Source organism: Phalacrocorax aristotelis, chromosome 23 (assembly GCF_949628215.1).
Source record: "Phalacrocorax aristotelis chromosome 23, bGulAri2.1, whole genome shotgun sequence".
Lineage (NCBI taxonomy): Eukaryota > Metazoa > Chordata > Aves > Suliformes > Phalacrocoracidae > Phalacrocorax > Phalacrocorax aristotelis.
The window spans coordinates 4,902,219-4,921,530 of NC_134298.1; the positions used below are offsets into that span (position 1 = coordinate 4,902,219).

Below are 19,312 nucleotides of genomic sequence, written 5' to 3' on the forward strand. Positions count from 1 at the left end.
GGCAGCGGACGGGCCGGGCGGGGGGCCCTGGCGGGCGGGCGCAGGCTGGGCGTATGAGGCAGCCCGTTCCGCCGCCGCCGGCCGCGCTGCGGGATGTGGCGCTGGAGCTGGGCCCGGCGCTGAACGGCCGCGCCGCCGCCATGGGGGCGAGCGGGAACGGCGCCGCGCTGCCCGAGCGCCTCCGTCTGCCCGTCTGTTTCCTGGGCGTCTTTGCCTGCTACTTCTACTACGGCATCCTGCAGGAGAGCATGTGCGTGCGGGGCGGGGGACCGGGGCGGGGGGGTCCCTGGGGGTGGGGGAGCCTGGCTCTGGCGGTTTGGGAGAGAGCTTTGCCCGCCCCCCCCCTCCCCCGCCGCCTGTTGCCGGGGCTCTGGGGGAGAGCCTTGCCCGGCCCCGCCTGTTGCCGGGGCTTTGGGGGAGAGACTTGCTGCCCCCCGCCTGTTGCCGGGACTTTGGGGGAGAGCCTTGCTCCCCTCCGGTGTTTGGGGAGAGCCCGCTGTCTCACGGTGCTCCCGGGAGGCTGGTCCGAGCCGGGCCCCGCCCTGTCTCACCCTGTCCCGCTCTTGCAGCACACGGGGCCGGTATGGTGAAGGTGCGAAGCAGGAGAAGTTCAAGTACGCCCTGACCCTGGTGTTCATCCAGTGCGTGATCAACGCCGCCTTCGCCAAGCTCCGTAAGTCGGGTCTCAGGAGGCGCCGGCCGGGTCGGGGGGCTCCCGCTGCTGGGGGAGCACACCCACCAGTTGGGGATTTTGTACCCATCGCAGGGGACGGTGCCGCCGCTCTTACGGCAGAGCATCGTCGTTAATCATCCCTCGCCTCTCTGGTGATGTTCTGACAGCGCTTTGTGGTGGCGGCTGTTGGCGGCTCTCCTGACGTTCCTCTTCTTTCCCTTCCAGTGATCCGTTTTTTCGATGCCGTCAAAGCGGATCGCACTCGGAGCTGGCTCTACGCCGCTTGCTCGCTCTCCTACCTGGGCGCAATGGTTTCCAGCAACTCGGCTCTGCAGTTCGTCAGCTACCCGACTCAGGTGGAGCGGGGCGAGGGGGGCGGCGATACCATCCATCCTGGGGCTCTGTGAGCCCCTAATGCTTGGGGGATCCCAAAAATGGGCGCTGGGCTGAGGAGGCAAATGCTGTGGAAGAAGCAGCTGGTGAAATGATACGGAGGGAAATTGTGATTTTGATATGTTTTTCTGGAACAGCTTTTTGCGGGGCTGTATCGCTGCGTTGCCGCCAGTGCTGGGTGTGTGGAGGGGTTGAGAGAGCTCAGGCTGTTCCAGAAAGGGAATAGCAATCCCTACAAATTAGGTGGATTTGATAATTGGGAGTTGGTTCTAGCAATGGATGGCTTGAGGCAATTTCTGAAGCCTTCACTGGTGGTTTAGCAGCTTGCCCTGTCTTGGAGTTTTTTATCGGGGTTTTTGGGGGTTTTTTGAAGTATTTGGTATGTTTTATTAGTCTGGTCCCCCACGATCGCCCTTGTATTGCCACGATCTCTCGCGGCAGGCAGGTGATGGTACACAGATAGTTAACACGGAGTTTCTTTTATAGGTCCTGGGCAAATCTTGTAAGCCCATCCCAGGTATGCAAATTTCCTCTTTCTTTTTGTATGTTTGTGTGGGTTTCTGGGGCCCTCGGCTGCCAAAGTCATGCCTCCCCCCTTCCGTCCACTCCACCACGGGAAGCGCAGGCAGTGTTTTATCTGTGTGTTGTGCCGTTGGGCCAAATTAACACCCCATGAGAGGGTTTTGGGAGCGGTTTGTGATGTTGCTTTTTTGCAGTCATGCTTTTAGGAGTGACTTTGCTGCGGAAGAAGTATCCCCCGGCCAAGTATCTCTGCGTCCTCTTGATAGTCGCAGGCGTGGCCCTGTTTCTGTACAAACCTAAAAAAGGGGCTGGGAGCGATGACCACGTCTTTGGCTATGGCGAACTCCTCCTGGTGAGTACTGCCAGCGCACAAATAACCCCGGCGGGGTGAGGAGGAGCGAGCGGTTACAGCATAGATAAGGCCATGTCCTTTGTACCTCAAGCGTACCCTAAAGCTGGTGTGGAAACGCTTCCGCAGGAGCACACCTGGGTTCGAGGGGTGCTCTCTTGAGCTGTGGTACGAGGTCAGCGGATGAGTACACGTGCGTCCCTCTTAGCATGTGTTTTGAGGCCGTGTAATTGCTATTCAATAGGTGGTTGGGATGTAAAAAAAGGGGGAGAAGGCTCGAGGTTTTCCTCACAGAAGAAATAACAAATGAAGGTTTTCTTTGCTTTCTCTTCTCTCTGTCTCTCTTTTTCTTAGCTGCTCTCGCTGACCTTGGATGGGCTGACCGGCGTATCTCAGGACCACATGAGAGCTCACTACCAGACCGGTTCCAATCACATGATGCTCAATGTTAATCTATGGTCCACCTTGTTCCTGGGGGCTGGTAAGAAACACCCCGCAAAAACCACAGCCAACGCACCCAGAGACCACCCTGGGACGCCCCGTGGGAAGAGGCATCCTGTCCTGCTCCAAAAACAAGAGCCTGGAGCACTTTTTGCAAATCACTTTGTTTTGGGCTGGGGTTTTTTTTTTTTTGTTTGTTTTGTGTATAAAAAGTCGGGGTTGCTCAGTGTAGCTCTCCTCATGCCCGCTAGAGGACACCGCTTCACGAAGCGCGCTGGCTTGCCGGGGGCCCTCGCCGCAGGCTGGCTCTGCGCTCCAGCCGCAACCGCGGGTTTCTGCCCGAGGGCTCGCTTGCGCCGGGAGAGAAAAGCAAAGCCTATCGGTGTAGCTTCCCGCTCCGATTAGGGAGTGGCGCTTCTAATTAATTGCTGGGGACTGTTTTGTCAGAATGGGATCTGTAGTTAAAGATCGCTTCTTCCATTAATTAACTGGAAAGGTGATCGCTTTTTCTTCTGTTCTCTTTGTTTTCCACTGTGTGGAATTTAATCTTTGCTTTTTAGTGGCTCCCGTTGGGTTACGGTCATAAACTGATGTTATACTGCGTAGGCCGTGGCTGCTTGGGCTGCCTCCGGGCTCGTAATTCATGCTTTTCGTCTTGATCTTTCTTCCAGGGATATTGTTCACTGGAGAGCTCTGGGAGTTCCTGAGCTTTACGGAACGCTACCCCAGCATCGTTTACAATATCCTGCTGTTTGGCCTGACGAGCGCGCTGGGTCAGGTAAACGCGCCTCCCTTGTTCTCTGTCTTCACGGGGATGCGTTTGCCCAGCTGGGAGATGGCAAAGTAAGGCTGCCTCGCTTGCCGTCGCTTCGGGTGGTGCCTTCTGTCCAGGCTACCTTCAGCGTAAAACTGCTTTAAGTTTGTATGCAAATAATTGGGATTTGAAATAAGATTTTTTCGGCTCTGGCTCGATGGCTTTTCATCTGAAAATATGATTCGTGTTGTACTTCTTCCAGTCAGAGTTGACAAAAAGCGTCTATTTGTCTTTTACAGAGTTTTATTTTCATGACTGTGGTGTACTTTGGACCCCTGACTTGTTCCATCATCACCACAACCCGCAAGTTCTTCACCATTTTAGCGTCCGTCATTCTATTTGCCAATCCCATCAGCACAATGCAGTGGGTGGGGACGGTCCTGGTGTTCTTGGGTAAGTCTGGGAAGGAAACGCCGGAGCTCTTTCCCCTGTTAACGTAGAGATGATGTATAGCGAGAGGAGAGCTAAGAAAAAACGGTCCAAAAAACCTAATTATATCACAACGCTTTCGATGGAAGAGCGTGTTAGTAGCCTCACCAGTGCAGGAAGAGAGGAACGTGACTTCTAGCAGATCTATTTGGTCTTTTTTAATTCCCCCGCACCGGGTAAGTCACTGCCTCTGAGTGACCATTAGTTAGTGCTGTTAAGCTGCTTTTTCACAAAGTTCCTTGTGTTAATGTTTGTTCGGAGAACGTGAAGCACGTTTCTGTGCACATGGATTATCTTCTCTCTTTGCAGGCCTTGGACTTGATGCCAAATTTGGAAAGGGAGTAAAGAAGACGTCGCATTGAGGAAATGGTTGATCTCTGCAGTTGGAATGAACTTTTAATTTATTGTCTTGTACCTCAAAATCTGTTATAAAACTGGACTCAGGATAGGTAATCAGAAGGGGAGTGTTTGGATTTTTTTGTTATAGTTTTTTAATTCTAAATTGTCTTAAAAGTGTAATACTTTAGTTTTAACTGTAACAAAGCTTTTTTTTTTTTTCTGTAATCAAAGCTGCATTACTAGATTCTGGCAGCAGGCTGAATTTCTTGCCTTAACAGGAAAAAAACTTCATATCTTTATTAAAGAAAAAGAAACAATGGCCGCTTTTCCAGAACTTTAATTTCAGTATCGGCGACTGATCCTGGGGAGGAGCAGCATACCTCCCCAAGGAGAGGCCTAGTCTTAGAATTATGTTAGTTCTTTGGTGTGGCCTGGAAAGATCCCTGGATTAAAGGCCTGTGTTGAAGACAACCCCCTCTTCTCATTGATTTTTCTTCATGGTTTTTCCACAACCAAGTTGGTGGCGCAGCCAGTCGGACACTCTTCCGTTAAGGTAATACGTGTAAACAGCGAGAGGCATTATATCCTTCATCCGAGCCCTTCTAAAACAGAAGCAACTCTTGGCATATGTAAAAGTTTACAGGAAACCTGTTTAACCAGTGGGGCCCAAATTAATTCTTTTCATCCCTCCTGCTGCTGAAGGAACAGGACCCTCTGCTGCTAAAACCATGCCAAGGTTGTGTGACAACGGCTTCTAAATGTTGAAAGGGCTCTTGTTAATTAACCACCATCACAGTGAGCTTTCGAACACCCGCTCCTGAGCACAGCCTAGCTCCCCAGTGTTGTGCAGGGAGGAGTTATTATCATAATGATGCCTTCAGAGTTGGAGTGCAAAATTCTCCAAAGAGCAAACTTTACACATGAAAGCATGTTTCTACCAGCTGTCACTTGGTCTCCATCTGTTCTGTGGCTTTGGCCTTTTGCCCCTCCAGATGGGATCTTGATCTCTTTCCTGAGCAGCTGTTGTCTCTCTCTCTCTCTCCATCCCCTACTTCCCCCACCCCTCCAGTGTTTCTTACAACTTTTTTTGGCCTCAAATTTGATTTTCAGTTAATCCGTCTTAATATCCTATAGTTCTACTCAACACACTTCTTGCAAAATTAAACCCTAGGCTTTAAAAAGGTTTTTCTGTCACCTTCACCTCTTTGCTAACTTACGTTGTCTTAAATGTCAAGTGGTAAGTAGCAAACAAACGTGTTCTCAGTAGCAGAGAATCCCAAAGTAAAAACTTCTGAGACTCCATGAACGCTGCCTGAACACCGTGTGCTGGCATCTGCTACTGCGCCGTGATTCTGGCTTCCCTGAAGACGGTTACCCTTCCCCATATCTCTACGGCCATGAATACTATTTCCATTTTATAAAAGGGAGCAGAGAAATTGCAGGACTTGTTCATGCACACTGTGGCAGAGGTAAGAATTCATTCTCTTTTGTGTGTCTTGATCATAAAACTATCTTTCCTCTGTGTTTATAGGACTTGCGCTCCTCTATCTCCTAGAACTATCTTAACTTTAACCAATTCTCAAGCTCAGCAACCAAAAGCAGCAAAAAGATTCCAGGCAAGCTCTCCGTTCTGTTAGTTTTGCAGACTTGTTTTCCCTTCTGTTAAGTTAGCATTCTACTGTGGGAATAGACCCAGCTCCCCCATCACTGTGCAAACACACACACCTACAAAATGCATTATAAATCACTTATTCCCTCAACCATCCACTTCCTTGTGATAATCTTGGAATTTCTGTTCAAACATGTCGCCTGTTATATCTGAGTCATTGCTGTTACAAACCACTACTCTATTCTAGAGTGTGTGCTACAAATCAAAGGGAAATCACTCTTATTTTGATTCCACAGAAGCAGAATTGCTTATTAGCGATAATGCTATACTGACTAAAGCTCTTGAGCAAGTATGTGATCAGAAATTGAGGGACTGAGATAGCAGCCTTTCCCTGCTGCGCTGTCAGTCTGTTATCAGCCATCTCCTCTTTATTTACAGCATCTCAAGCCAAATTGCCTCTTCTGTGTACACGCTAGGAAGACTGCTCTTCCTGAACTCTTCTCCCCGTTTTGCCCCGAGCCTAGAGATCTAGGAGAGATAGTGTATTAAAAACGAAACAAAGACTTCATTGTTGATTTTTTTCCTGAACCATCGAAAAGAAGCCACCATAGTTTCAAGGGAAATTGTGCTCAAACCCACAGGTCTCCCCTTGCCCACGCTGCAGCAGCCTCAACAACCAGCAGAAAGAATGAAGCTGGGAGCTTCCTAAGGTCTATTTTCTAAGCCAAGATCTGTCTTTACCAATATCTTCAACTTGTCTGTATTCAGAGCACAGATTTAAAGATCAGTCTGCCAAGAAGAAAGAAAATAAAGGAGATTTTCTCTCCTGATTGCTGCAGGCTCCCTTGACCCACTTTAGCTCTAAAGCCTATTCCTGGTATTGCTCCAGCATGGTTCTTGCTGCACCTCTGACTCTTAGGAATAATTCTCTAAAACAAAGGCAGCTCTTGTACCTACCTTGAGTCTGAATCCTCTGGATTTCCTCGGGCAGCTTGCTGCCTCCTCTCCAGACCTCCTGTGCTGCAAGGTCCCAGAGGAGGCTACAAAAGCAAGTCAAGAAGCTATTTTCAAATCGGCACTGGCTTGTCTTCTTGGACAGTTCTAACAACACTGCTGCAAAACAGGTCCCCAGCTTTGAGCTGCCAGGAGGATTGCTGTAACACCTCTCCCCAGTGACAGACTGGTTACCGCATTTTGAGAAGCTGCCTGGTGGCTGTTGGTGCATGTTCCTGCTGGAGTTCAGCTGTCGCTATATTTAAAGACAGGTAAACTCCAAAGGAACTGGGTTGGGATCCAATAAAGTTTTCATTCTCTGTGCTGCTTTTTCCTATTAGACATGGTAGCTCCTCTTCGAGGTACCTTTTGCCGAGGGGTAATTATGTTTAATAGTTTTTTGGCTTTGTTTTTTTTATAAACAGCACAAGTGTCTTCAGAGGCAACGCTTGAATTTCTGGTGAAGTGTCAGGAAAGGCTTTCTCTCTTCAAGTCAGAGATGAGTAATGTACAAAGTGTTGACAGAACTTGCTCTCCTTTATCTAGATACTGCATAACATCTCGGGTATGGCTGTGCAAAGGGATCTTTAAGTACTGCCGGCAAGTTATATTTTCCTTATTCAAAGAAGGAAGCGTTCTGTGGTAGCATGTGCACCTATAAGCAGTTTAGAGCTTTCAAGGAATTAAAGCACAGCGCCCAGGTTCTCTACCAACAGTCTGGGCTTCGCCAGTTCTGCTATGACTCAGTTTGGCGCTCTGCTTTTTTTTAGACATTCTCCGGTTTATTCAACGGGTGCAAACCTAGTTAAATAAAAAAAAAGACAACCTTGTTCTTTTTAGCCCTGTGTGCTTGATCTGTCTGCCTTTCTCCAGCTGTAAACAAGCAATAGTTTTGTGTAATGGCATGTTTTCCAAAATGAAGAGTTTTTGTAAAGTGTAAAACATCATCCTTTGCAGCCAAATGGTGGGTGAACACCCGCTGCATGAGGTTTTGAGTCTGGGCTGACTTGCTGAGGCATTACTAAAGGTAATGCTTGCGGTTTGCTCCTTCCTTAGCAGATGTGACTCGTCTTTCTCTGAGTAGAAGAGGAAGGGAAGTTGGTTGAATAGGAGATTAATTTATTAAGTGCCTTAGACAAAGCCCTGCAAGTACAAAACATGTAAGTGAGATGGAGAAGTTAGGAAGAGATTCCATCTTCCTCTCTTCTACTTTTTGTTGGCTCCATTGTCCCAACCCCGAGTCCATCTATGACTCGGCCAGTTACCAGCAGGGGGAACTCTTATTTCAATAATGAAAAACAACAAAAAAAGCAGTTCCTCTTTAATTAGCGATATCATTGTACTTCTGGAGTCTTTGTGCTTACCGTAAAAACATAATGTGGAAATCAAGGTCATCTTCCCTCTGTTTTTATCCTGCTTGATACTTTTTGACCATCAGCAGAGACTACATTGAAGCTAAGTCGTTAAAGCTTTAAGACAATCACCACCTCTTCTGCAGAATGGCCTTCGTTACAACTAGCATCAGTAAAAATAATATGTGCACACCTGCATGTCCTCTTGTCCTCACGTAACACAAACAGCTGGCTTCCTGCTCAGCAGCAGCCACTGGCATCACAGGCGCTGTTTTTTGAAGACATTTCTGCCAGAATTCTCCTAGGAACCTTGTCAGTTCTTGGTGGTTCCAGGGAGATGAGAAGAGTCACGCACGTACTGAGAATAAACAGCAGATTACATTGATGTGGTGTTTGTGCCTCTTGTCCCTCCAGGAGGAACTCGTTGATGTATCGGCTAAGAAAGGTGAAGTTTTATTTCGTAGCTGAGACATGGCATCCGCAGGGGGGAAAACTTAGCAGCTGTGCTCCTTTATCCTTTCATCTTCCCTGTTTTTACGAGCTCCTCCTGCAATTCCATCAGTAGATGTTTAAAAAAAACCCCAAGTGTTTAGAGAGCACACAGAATAAGGTATATGATACTGTGTATTTATTTTGTAGAGGTGGATATAATTGTGTAACACTGATCATTTTCTGGTCACAGGATAGTATAGACTTGTGCTCAAATGACAACAGTTTAAGGGATAATGAAGTTATCGTTACTGCTTTGAAACCAATGAATTGCCAATCTTGAAGACACCACTTTAAAAAACCCCAACCCTAACGGTGGTTCTTCAGGCACACCCAGGATTTATCCTGTGCCACTCAGTTAAGAGTCGGTGGTTATGTGAGCTTATCCTGCAGGATTCCACACTCTTGCAAAGGAAATGGGAATTCCTGACAGATTTCACACACCAAAAAGCACATGAGAATCAAAATAGCATGTATTTCCCCTGATGGGTGCTAGAGTCCCACTTTAGCATGTAGTAAGTTTATGCTGACTAGTAGTAGGAAGATTTTGTAAGGCCAACAGGGCTGGGATATGCATTTGAAATATATACTCTTACAATAAACAGTTTTATACTTAGGTTTACAGTTCATAACTAATAGAATTTGAGCTACAGTGAGCCAGGGATGCATCTAGAGAACAGGAGAAAGAGTAATTGCCTCAGGTTGAGGCTAAGACAGCTGGATGTCACACTGGAACGAGGTATTTAAGGTTTTAAATATTTTAAGGAAAAAAATTAAGATGAATAGTGCATTTAAGACTTCAGAATTAAATTGGCAAAAATGGCCATATGGCTTTTTTTCCTTTCTCTTGCTATGCTTTTCTGCAGTGCTTCTGATGTCATTTTCATACTTTTTGTATATTTATGCACATACAGGCTCCTGAATGCTTCTAATACCTTCATCATCATCACAGCTCAGTTACTTTTGGTAAGCTCGCAGCCTGTTTCCAAAGTTTTTATGAGCAACTAAGCTATTTTAAAGAAAAAACAGCCTTCAGAAGACAGCATGGTTTTCATACTTGGTACTTGTTGAATTACTGACTCATTGAGTAGCGGTGTTTCGCTAGAAGAATGCAAAAAAAGGCTGACAGGGTCAGGGATGGTGGTGCGTTTGTTCCTGCAAGTAGGCTGAGGTCCCTTCCTGGGTCTTCAGTTACTCCAAGAGCAGTTCTGTTAGCACACACCAGATGCTAAAGAATCCCTGAAAGTCAAAATCCAGCCAGGTCGGTCATGGAAACATTCCATCACTTGGAATGAGGACTGTGTCTTTTGTTTGAAACTTGAAAATGGGAATGAAGTGGAATATTTTAATAGGCATACGTAATTTAGGGGAGAGCAAGGGAACATTTCCATATTGGTCCTTGTGCATAGTGATTTGCTTTTCTGCAGGTGGGACTAGCACCCCGCACTTCTTAATCAAACACTGTCATTTCCCCTTTGTACGAGCCACTGTTTAAAGACAGCACTAAGAAATCTTGCGGCGGCCCTGGAGGGGGAATAGAGGGCCCGCTAGGCCCATCTGTAACAGCCTCTTCCCATCGACAGCAGAAAACTGTCCTCCAAAGGACCATTTCCCACCTAAAACTAAACATTACAAGGCAATAAAAACCTCAGCCCTCTCAAGTACACTCAGTAGGGAGCGTTGTCTCCAGTCTCTGTGGTAGCAGAAAAAGTAGACAGTTGAGTTCGTGTCCTCTGGCAGCATCACTGCTTGACATTCATTAGCTGAACTTCCAACAATCACTTCTCAGAACAACGCAAACTGCTTTCCAGGCAAGGCTGCCTCTTATTCCTTATCAGCTTTGAGGAGCCCAGTCTGCTTTCCAGACAAATTTGCAGCCTGCTCTGATTTAGTTTGTTCTCAGAATTGTGGTGTCGGTTTCTCCCAAGGTCTTGCGAGATCTCATTCGGCGAGCGTGATAGGCTATAATTTGTTAATTAGTTTTACAGTGAATGTGGCAAGAAAACCAAAATCCTAGTCTCGGGATTAAGAAACACCAGCAGTTTGGATTAGGAGATCCTGCCCCGCCTCAGGACCTGTGTGGCAATCCCATAACCTGAAGCGTTTAACCGATCATTAAGGTTTTTTATTCTTGTATGAACAGCTGGGCTGGATCTGCAAAAATGGGATGTTCACAGCTACACCCAGAGAGATGTAAAACTCTGATCTGAACACACAAAGCACAGCTGACTGACCAACTTCTCTGAATAACGAGGCCTGAGATGTATCAAGTTGGGCACTTTAAATTAGTGCATAGTTTTGACATAAGCTTGATTTTTTTTCTCTGGTTTTTTCCCCTCTGTCTATATTGCATGAAGCGTATTATCACTTAAGATCACAGAGGTACTGGTTAAGGTAGCTTCATTAATATTTCTAAGCAGCAAGACACCGTTACCTGATAATTGGGGAAGTGCCCAGGAAGAAGTTATCTATTTTTGCAGTCAGTATTTTAGGAAGTATGAGTTACATAAATCTTGGGAACACATAGGGGATGCAACATTTCATTATCTATACGCTTACCCAGTCACAGGAAGGGATAGACCAGTCCAGTGGAAAAAGGAGTTCTATAAATGCTGGAATCAGCAGCCCCTACTTTGATGGAATGTGGGAGAATGCAATGAGGCCCATACTTTCTTTTTTTAAAACTTGGTTGGAAAACTGCAGTTATTGAGGGACGGGGAAGGAACATAGGAGCATCAAACAACATAAGCTTTATCTCCTTAGGAAATCAGATTAAAGATAATGTGATCATACAGTTAGAGACTACAGCATCTAGATCTCTACAATAGGAGCAAAATACTGCATGGAGAACCTTCCTCTTGGTTGGTCTTTATGGCTTCTGAGTGCTTGGTTTTGAAATCACTGTTCTAGCAAACAAGTTTCTGTGCAATAACTGGGTGCATCTTCAACTGAAATTAAACAGCTGAATACTCATTACTGCCATTTTGGCTGCAGTAACGGAATGCTGTAATAGTCACGGCAGGACACTGCTAATGAGAAGGCAAACCCAAAGAACTGATTAGCTCCGCATAAAGCTGTTCAGTTCCGTATGAATGTTCTAGAGTAGCAATATTTAAGTCACAGTCTTGCTAGAATTTGTGCAATAAAGTACATATTGACAGCTAATATTAATCTTTACCATTGTGTGGAAAGCACGACTTTAGTGAGCTCGCCTTTCTTCCACCAACATTGAAAAACAGGACAAGACTAAACTGGCATCTAGTTATGAATCCTGATGCTCTGGGAGTGAAAAGTTCTTGGTTTGCGGATACCTTAAAAATCCTGACTTTTGCTTAACTGTTGTTATTCCCTGCAAAGGCCAGGCTGCAGATGCAGGGTTTTTTTCCTTTACTACATCACTTCACTTCATTGTTCCCTACAGTTTTCTTACTGAATTTCCTTTTTTTTTCTTTTTTTTTTGCAGCTATGTGAGCCCTTCATGCTCATTCATACTTTCGTGCTCTGTTACACAGAGTGATCTTATCCTCGATTTTCAAGTCTTTTGTCCAATTACCTCTCTCTACCTGTAGAAGGGGAAAACAGCAGTGATAAAAACCTTTAGAGTCTGTCGCAGTCCGTTCCGACTTCTCAACTCGGGAAGATTGCTGTGATAACATTGAAGATTAAGCCTTGTTTGTGGAGAAAAGCTGGTTTGAATAAATCGGAGGACTTTTGACAATGTTCTGAGCTCCTCTACTCCGCAGGTGCTAGCAGAGTTAACAGCGTCTTGGAGAAAGAAAAATAATTTCACAGACCATTAGGGCTGGTGGGAAGCAGCAGGATCAGGTTTTAATGAATACAGGATCAAAAGCATCTTAAAGCAAACCAGCACTGAAAACAAGAGCAGGCTCATCAGGGAAGACAGGAGATGCTTCTAACGAGAAACAAAGCACCAACTCAAAGACGTTAGGGAGTCACTTTCTCACAATAGTGCATTTTAAAGTATAATTTCCTCTTCTAAAAAATTAGCTTTGATACTTTTCCAATACATGTAAAAATAGCACTACGAACAGATTCCCTGCAACTGAAATCTCCAAGTCATAGTTTTTCCAAAGGAGGTCAAGATTTTTTAAACAATGTTTGTTTTTTCACCAATAAAAGTAGTTTTTAACCACAGCAACAATGACTAAGTTAAGTTATCTTACAGTATTTTGAAGTCAGGAAAGCAAATTCTGACAAGCAATATGCATAGCAGTAAACTCGGACCAGGGAACGGTTTGCAGGTGAAAAAGGAGACTACCCCACCACTACCAGCAGGCATTTTCCCATACAAGTGCTGATCGTTATCGTGCTTGGCACTGAATTTAACGCTGTATGTTTGTGGTGGCTGTGCTAGAGCAAGGTGATCCTTTCATGCTCCAAAGGACGTGGGTCCTACTGGATCCAAATGTAACGAGAGGAGCAGCTAATTAAGTGCTCAGGCAATGACAGTTCTGAGCACATGGATAACTGGAAACTGGCAACGCTTACAAGAACTTTCAGGGTAGTACCTGAAAAATATAGGCACCTGTAACTTTATACATCTGTTGAAAAAGAATTGCTTTCAGTCGTAGTTTTAAGTCTGGATGCCTAAAACCCACCCAATTCCTATGCCCTCCTGGATTTCTGCTTTGAAACCAGAAGCGACCAGTTCCCCCTTTTTTAAAAATATATAAATAAGCTAGCTAACTTCTCTACACTTCTAAAAGTTCTAAAAGATGGCTAATAGTCAACTTACCCTCCTACTCCATGCAACACTGAAGATCAGCTAATTTATAGTGAAGGAAAAGTGGGGATGCTGGACTCCATCTAGCTCAATACTTGCTATTCTGTTGCAAACTGAATTTTGAGGGAAAGGGTTGCAATAGAAAAAGCTCACCAGTTTCCTTTCCCTGGAGAATCCTCAGACTCACACAGTTCAAAGAAGCCAGTATCTCAGAAGCTTTTCCTTTCATCACAAACCATATCAGCACTTACTGTCCTCTAGTGTGCTCTGCTAGTGCCAAAGCTTAGACTCCTCTGACAAGATAAATAATAATGTAGACTTTGTACGGGGTAGGTGAGAGCATGACATTTTCAAGAGGATGGAGATACCCTAGCAGAAGTCAGACTGGAAGGATAGCCAATTAAAAATCTAGTATCTAATAGGTTATGGCACAAATATTACTATTTCACAATGAAACCAGAAAAGCCTATAATATCAAGATTCTTTTTATGTCTTAAATTTAAAACAAATAGTAACCATGTCCTAACCCAAGCTCGATTCCCCTACTGCTTGTGAATATACCGCAGCATTCCTTCTGCATTACATATGGAAAATGAGTTATATAGATGTCTCACTGGTATAAGCAGAGGTGAATCAAGTAACTTGCAATGTTTCTGTGACTGTTGCATATATAAAAGTCTCATTAAGTCTCCCCAGTGACTGGAGATGGGTTTTGTTTAGAATGGTTGTGTTTGTTTTTGTAACAAAGATAGCAAATACAGGAAATAATTAAATAACTGTGTTTTCATACTCTCCCGATCATCGGGAGCCTATATGAGATTTTAATTAGTGCTGCATTTTCAATAACTCTGTATCCGTAGGTGTTGCAGATTCTTTCCTGGATAACAGGGAGATAATTATGAAAATCCTGTTTTTCAGTCTCTCACTAAAGGGATGGCTGATATATTTAATCATGATGTAGAAATGCTGGCAGCTTTCTCTAGGTTCAGCCTCTCTCTAATTACATTTCTAGATTTTTAGTAAATTGAAAGGGAAAACGTAGGAACAAAATAATTAAAACCAAAGAGGAAGTGAATATTAAAAAGCAGGAGCTATTTAAAATTCTTGCACACAACCCTTTCACGGACATCGGTTTAATCAGCTTCACAGAAAAATCAAGCTTACATATACACAAAAGTAACACCTCAAACCTATCTGTACAGTAGCATTTACGGGTCCTTTTCATGCAGAAAAAACAACCTGTCTTGTTTCATTCAGGTGACGCTGAGAATTATACCCAAAGTGAATGCATTTGCTAATTTGGTACTCTCACACGCACACTAGTGTCAAAACACGCACGCATCAGCATATCCCCATGCAAATTTTCAAGGTTCAAGCAGTACCTGCACCTAGGAATTGTCCAGTCATTTTATTACAGAATCACATTAAAGACAGAAGGTAGGGATTGTGAAGAGTAAGTGACAGTATTTCACTTCTATCTGCCACCAAGGAGGACAGAATTGACCCTAAATAACTTTTTCGTGTGGAGGAGAGGTGAAATTCGATCTTCATTTTCACAGGTACCCAATTTAATTTTCCACTTCCTAGGAGCAAGAGAATTTTGATCAGGAAAACGTCATAAACTGCAGAAGAGGTTGACCTCCCTATCGCTAAGTGACACATGGCCAGTGTTGAATTAAAGGAGACATTTCTGTTTTGTTCTGTCTAGAAACCCCTCATATCAAGACTCTGCAGCCTAAGTGCTCCAATGCAGAAGGGGAGGGGGGAATCTCTTTGTTTTCTATAAAGCTGGTGCTGTAATTTCCTTTTGTACTTCAACTATAAGAGAATAAATACATTCAGTAAAAGTCCACAGCTTATACTGGGAATATAAGATCCAGGAGAATGGATAGGGTATGAAAATAAGTTTCTAGGAGAAATGTGTAGCCAGACTAGGAATGCTAATACCAATTCTGTACTTCCCAAGAGGCAGTTTTACGGCATTTCTTCATTACAATGCAGCATTACCTGCTGTTTTGTCACCACGGGCAGCAGTTTGTGAAATGAAGGAATGAAGCAGGGTCCAAGAATTGGTCATGGCTTGGATAAGGCACTTGCCAAGAAAACCCAGGACACTGCAGAAAATGTTAGCAATAAAACAGGCAATATTCTCTGAGTCAGTGGTGGACGAGTGTGGCAGCCTAGCGTACAGGACCAATTGCGCTATGAGAGGCAGCATTTTTCATCGGCGAGAATGAGATAGGAGAGAAAAAGACTTTGGATCTTTTGTTTAAATAAGTATAGCTGTGATGTGTATTATGTAACCTGGCTAATTTGGTTTTTGGGATGCTTTGCATGTGATTGAATTAATTCACTATAACATGACACTGGAACTGGCAGGAAGGAAAGGCTAGCTCTGGATAAACTTTTCTACAAACATTTACATAAATAACAATGAAAATTTGGCTTCCTCTGGTTGCAAACCATTATAAATTAGACCAAGAGAAGATCCATATATGAAAGAGACCTTAGGACGACAGGGTAATTTGGGTAGGAGGGACTTCAGGGCATCATCTGGTCCAACCTGCTCAAAGCAGGGCCACTTACACGAGATCTGACAACATTGCTCAGGGCTTTATTTAATCAGGCCTTGAAACCCACCAGCAGAGACTGCATAGTCTCTCTGGGTAAATGCTCATCTATGGTGACGATGGAAACATTTCTTATATCTGGTCTGTGCTTTTCTCATTTTTACTTTTGTTTCTCCTGCCATGTACCACTATGAAGTGCCTGGCTCCATTTGCTTGATAACTCCCTCGTAGGTACTGGAAGGTCTATAAGGTCTCCCTTAAGCTCTTGGTCTAGACCCCTCAATGACAGACATAAAACATCTTTATTTCCTTTATAAACCTTTTATCAAAAAGTTAACATAAATATTGCATCTTGAAAAAAAAAACCCTCACCAATCATCCTCAAACTCAGCAAGAAATTCTCACTGTGCGCAGCGTGGGGAGGCATTCTTCACAAGCACTGGTGACCCACACGCTGAAATGGGCCACAATCCAACCTGAAGTGAGAGAAGGGGGAGGAACTGTTGGTGTTTCCACTACACAACACTAAGCCCAACCCTCAAAGGAATGGGGAGGCAAGGCAAAACGAGGCCACACCACAACAGGAGAAAAGTACCCCCTTCCATCTCCCCTAAAGCTTCTTGGGTGAAAAGATCTATAATAAAACCCTACCCCAGGTCCAAGCAGAGTGCTCAGCCCTCACACGGCACCAGGAGAGGTCTCCGGGACAGAAGGGGGGGAAGAGCAGCGCCCTTCCACGTCAGGTAACCAAGCCCTCACACGGGACGGAAGGAAGGAAGGAGGGAGGGAGGGAGGGAGGGAGGGAGGGAGGGAGGGAGGGAGGGAGGGAGGGGCAGGCAGCGCGCGGCACCCCGCTCGACGCCTTTCCCGCCTTTTCCCCCGCCTCCCCTGTGTCCCGCCCCTCCTGCGCAGGCGCAGTGCGCCGCCCCCGCCCTGAGAGGCGGGTGTTGAGGGGAGCCCGGATGTATCAGTTTAGGGCAGTGTGAGGAGACCGCAAGGGGACAGCAGGCAGCTGTATCTTTCTCAGGTGAGGTGGGAGGGGCCGTGCGGGGGAAAGAAGCAAAAGGAATCGGGCGAGGACTGGAAACCTCCACAGGGATGGGGGGAAGGTAGTGTCGTCATCCCCACCACCGCTTGTCTCTGTGAGGTGTATTTGGGGTAGCTCTCCTCTGTTTCTGCGGCGGCCCTGACGCATGACTAGGAAGTGAGAGACTCCGCACGGGCCTGCCCCCCCTCCTCCGCCGGCTGTTTAAATGGCACTGCGACAGGAGTAGATCCTTGCCAAATACTGAGCTATTACACTTTAGGGGACCCCATGGCACACAGCGCATGCTCCACCGCGCTGCCAGAATTTGAGCCGCCGGGAGGCGAAGCAGGAGGGCGGGACCGGTGCGCATGCGCAGGGGAGGGGCGGGGGCGTGGTCGAATGCGGTAGCACATGCGTGGAAGCTGGCCTGGCGGCAGAGGCCGCATGCGCAGGAGGAAGCCCGAGGCAGGAGTTTGGGTCTTGTGCTGGGCGAATGTGCGCGTGTGCGGTGGTCGTGAGTGGGGGGGGGGCGCTGGGGAGGAGGCGCTGTCGGTGCGCTGCGCATGCGCGGCCGGGAGGAGAGCGCTGGGAACAGCCATATCCTGCTTGTTCGTCAACTCCGCGCCTGCGCAGACGGCTGCTGCGGGGACCTGCGGAATAATGAGCCTGTGCCACTGCTTGGGGGGAATCGGAGGAGGAAGACATGCTGCCAAATAGTGAGCTCCAGCTGCTGGTGTTCTCCTAGGGGGGCTGGCTGCGGAGTGGAGGGCAGAGTCCGGGGCGCCATCCCCACCCGCCGCACCTGCTTGGTTTAGGGCTTCAGGGCGTCCCGGCCTGCTTCGGAGCAGGGCTTCCTGCGGCGGTGGGAGTCACTCGTAGGGCCAGGAGGTAAGAGCTGTGGGGAAGGGGGCAGGAGTTGAGAGAAGAGGGGTGGGTGGCTCGGCTGGGGAGAGGAGGGGAGCAGGGCCTGATGGGGGGAGAGGTGCGGGAAAAGTTGGGGGGAGGCCGGGTCAGGCGGTTCCTCGAGATCCCCGGGCGGGGGCAGGGGTTCAGTGGGGTGCCAGGAACTGAGTAAGGCAACACGAGTGGGAGAAAGGAAATACGGGCTGGAGTGGAAAAACCGAGGTGACTAAGAGTAAGACCAAGTAAGGGATGACAGGTTGTAGCTTCGCCACTGAGCACTGTGAGGCACGTTTCTAAATCAGGAGGGAACTTGGTCTTCCTGTGAATTAGACCCCATGGTGTCTGGGATCACTACTGGTATTTCTTAGCTATGTCTCAGGCCTGTAGTGGTGTTTAAAGGAAATGGTGCATCATCATGCAGCAGGGAAAAGCAAAAAATTCAATTTCTCAGTTAAACGTGTCACTAATACGGTTCGATAGTAGAGTGCTAATGCTTGTAGCAAACATTGTCTTGATTAGTGATAGATGGGGTTATAAGAGTAAAATATTATTCTCATAGTATTTGCAAAGTTGCCTGTGAAATGGAATTGTCTTTTTCTGACAGGAGTTTTTTTGGGGGGAGAAAAACATGGAATGTAGTGTTATTTGCGGTCATTTTTCTGTAACTCAGCATCATTAGATGTGTTTACGTTTGTGATTGTAGAGCATCATCGTGGCATAATGAAAAGGGATCCTTTCTTGTGATTCCCTATTTTTTTTTCCCTTTGCCTTTAGAGTTCTAAATCATTATATCTGAGGTGGCTTGGTATGAAGCCCTATAAAAGTGAAGAATTTCACTAACATTTATGCCTTATAAAATAGAACTCTTTGGTCATAAAAAAACCCTAAATTAGTTAAGTAAAACATATAACTGGCTTCCTTCTTTTTCAGTGACATTTTCTAACCAGATGCCCAGAATGATTTGGCTTCATTATGTCACTTGTTTCTGTGTGACCCGAAGAAAACAGATTTTTTTTTCTTAATGGTACTTTCTCATGGATGTGTATCAAGATCAAGACAACATGATAGCAGTAGTACATCGCAAACTGTCATCCTGTCACTGCATCAGCAGAGGACAGCAATACAGAACTGTACCTACCATAAGATCATAGAAACTACTGTCAAATCTGATATCCTGATTTACTTGAGTATAGTTACCACTATTATAATAACACTAATTGTGTTTCCGCCCCAAACCCTCCAGGATTTGCACGTAGGCACAGATCAGGGAAGGAGTTAAAATGGACGGGGTTTGACACATGGTCTCAGTGAGCAGTACCATCGCTGATGGAACAGGTCACAGTGGAGTGCTTAAAAACACCCCCTATTTCTTGTGTAATTGTTAACATTTGCTAATGTTTTAACAGAGGGAAGGTACCAGTACTGGCAATAGTATTAGATTGATTATACTTGATAAATGTTTAAAAACAATACAGTTCACCGGAGCCTTCTCTCAGTTAGTTTCCACTGAGCCAGCTTGAACAGTGGGGGGTAGATTTAGGGTTAATCTCTGAACTGCAGCTCTAGACCGACCTAGTGTTAGGTATGTACTGTGAACTGTTTGTTGCCCTGTGTGATTTTTCTAGATACCAATCCAGTTTACAATAAGAGGGACTTACCAGCTTT

At 45.8% G+C, this 19,312-nt stretch overlaps 2 protein-coding genes across 8 annotated transcripts in view; both read left to right on the forward strand.

Annotated features, from left to right (window-relative positions):
• The first annotated feature begins 27 nt into the window (after nucleotides 1–27).
• Nucleotides 28–4,279, forward strand: SLC35B1 (solute carrier family 35 member B1). The gene is made up of 9 exons (XM_075116895.1): nucleotides 28–250; nucleotides 570–673; nucleotides 899–1,029; nucleotides 1,553–1,583; nucleotides 1,783–1,940; nucleotides 2,292–2,418; nucleotides 3,050–3,156; nucleotides 3,432–3,585; nucleotides 3,931–4,279. Exons 1-9 carry the CDS (start codon nucleotides 54–56, stop codon nucleotides 3,981–3,983), a joined length of 1,062 nt encoding a protein of 353 aa, XP_074972996.1. The 5' UTR covers nucleotides 28–53; the 3' UTR covers nucleotides 3,984–4,279.
• A 12,372-nt stretch (nucleotides 4,280–16,651) lies between these two features.
• The window catches only part of SPOP (speckle type BTB/POZ protein), a 29,727-nt gene continuing 27,066 nt past the window's right edge, over nucleotides 16,652–19,312 (forward strand). The window contains exon 1 of one of the 7 annotated variants that reach the window (XM_075117274.1): nucleotides 16,652–16,744. The gene's annotated coding sequence lies outside the window, so the exon portion shown is untranslated. Of the gene's footprint in view, nucleotides 16,745–17,220; nucleotides 17,240–17,264; nucleotides 17,633–19,312 lie in introns of those variants that run through there. The other 6 variants (XM_075117276.1, XM_075117275.1, XM_075117278.1 and 3 more) reach the window with 6 other exon arrangements.

Excerpts from the sequence above, each read along its gene's own strand:
- SLC35B1 (XM_075116895.1), top strand. The coding sequence starts at position 54 with ATGAGGCAGCCCGTTCCGCCGCCGCCGGCCGCGCTGCGGGATGTGGCG. Across the intron at positions 1,030-1,552 it reads TCGTCAGCTACCCGACTCAG|GTCCTGGGCAAATCTTGTAA; the intron begins GTGGAGCGGGGC and ends TTTCTTTTATAG. Across the intron at positions 3,586-3,930 it reads GACGGTCCTGGTGTTCTTGG|GCCTTGGACTTGATGCCAAA; the intron begins GTAAGTCTGGGA and ends CTCTCTTTGCAG.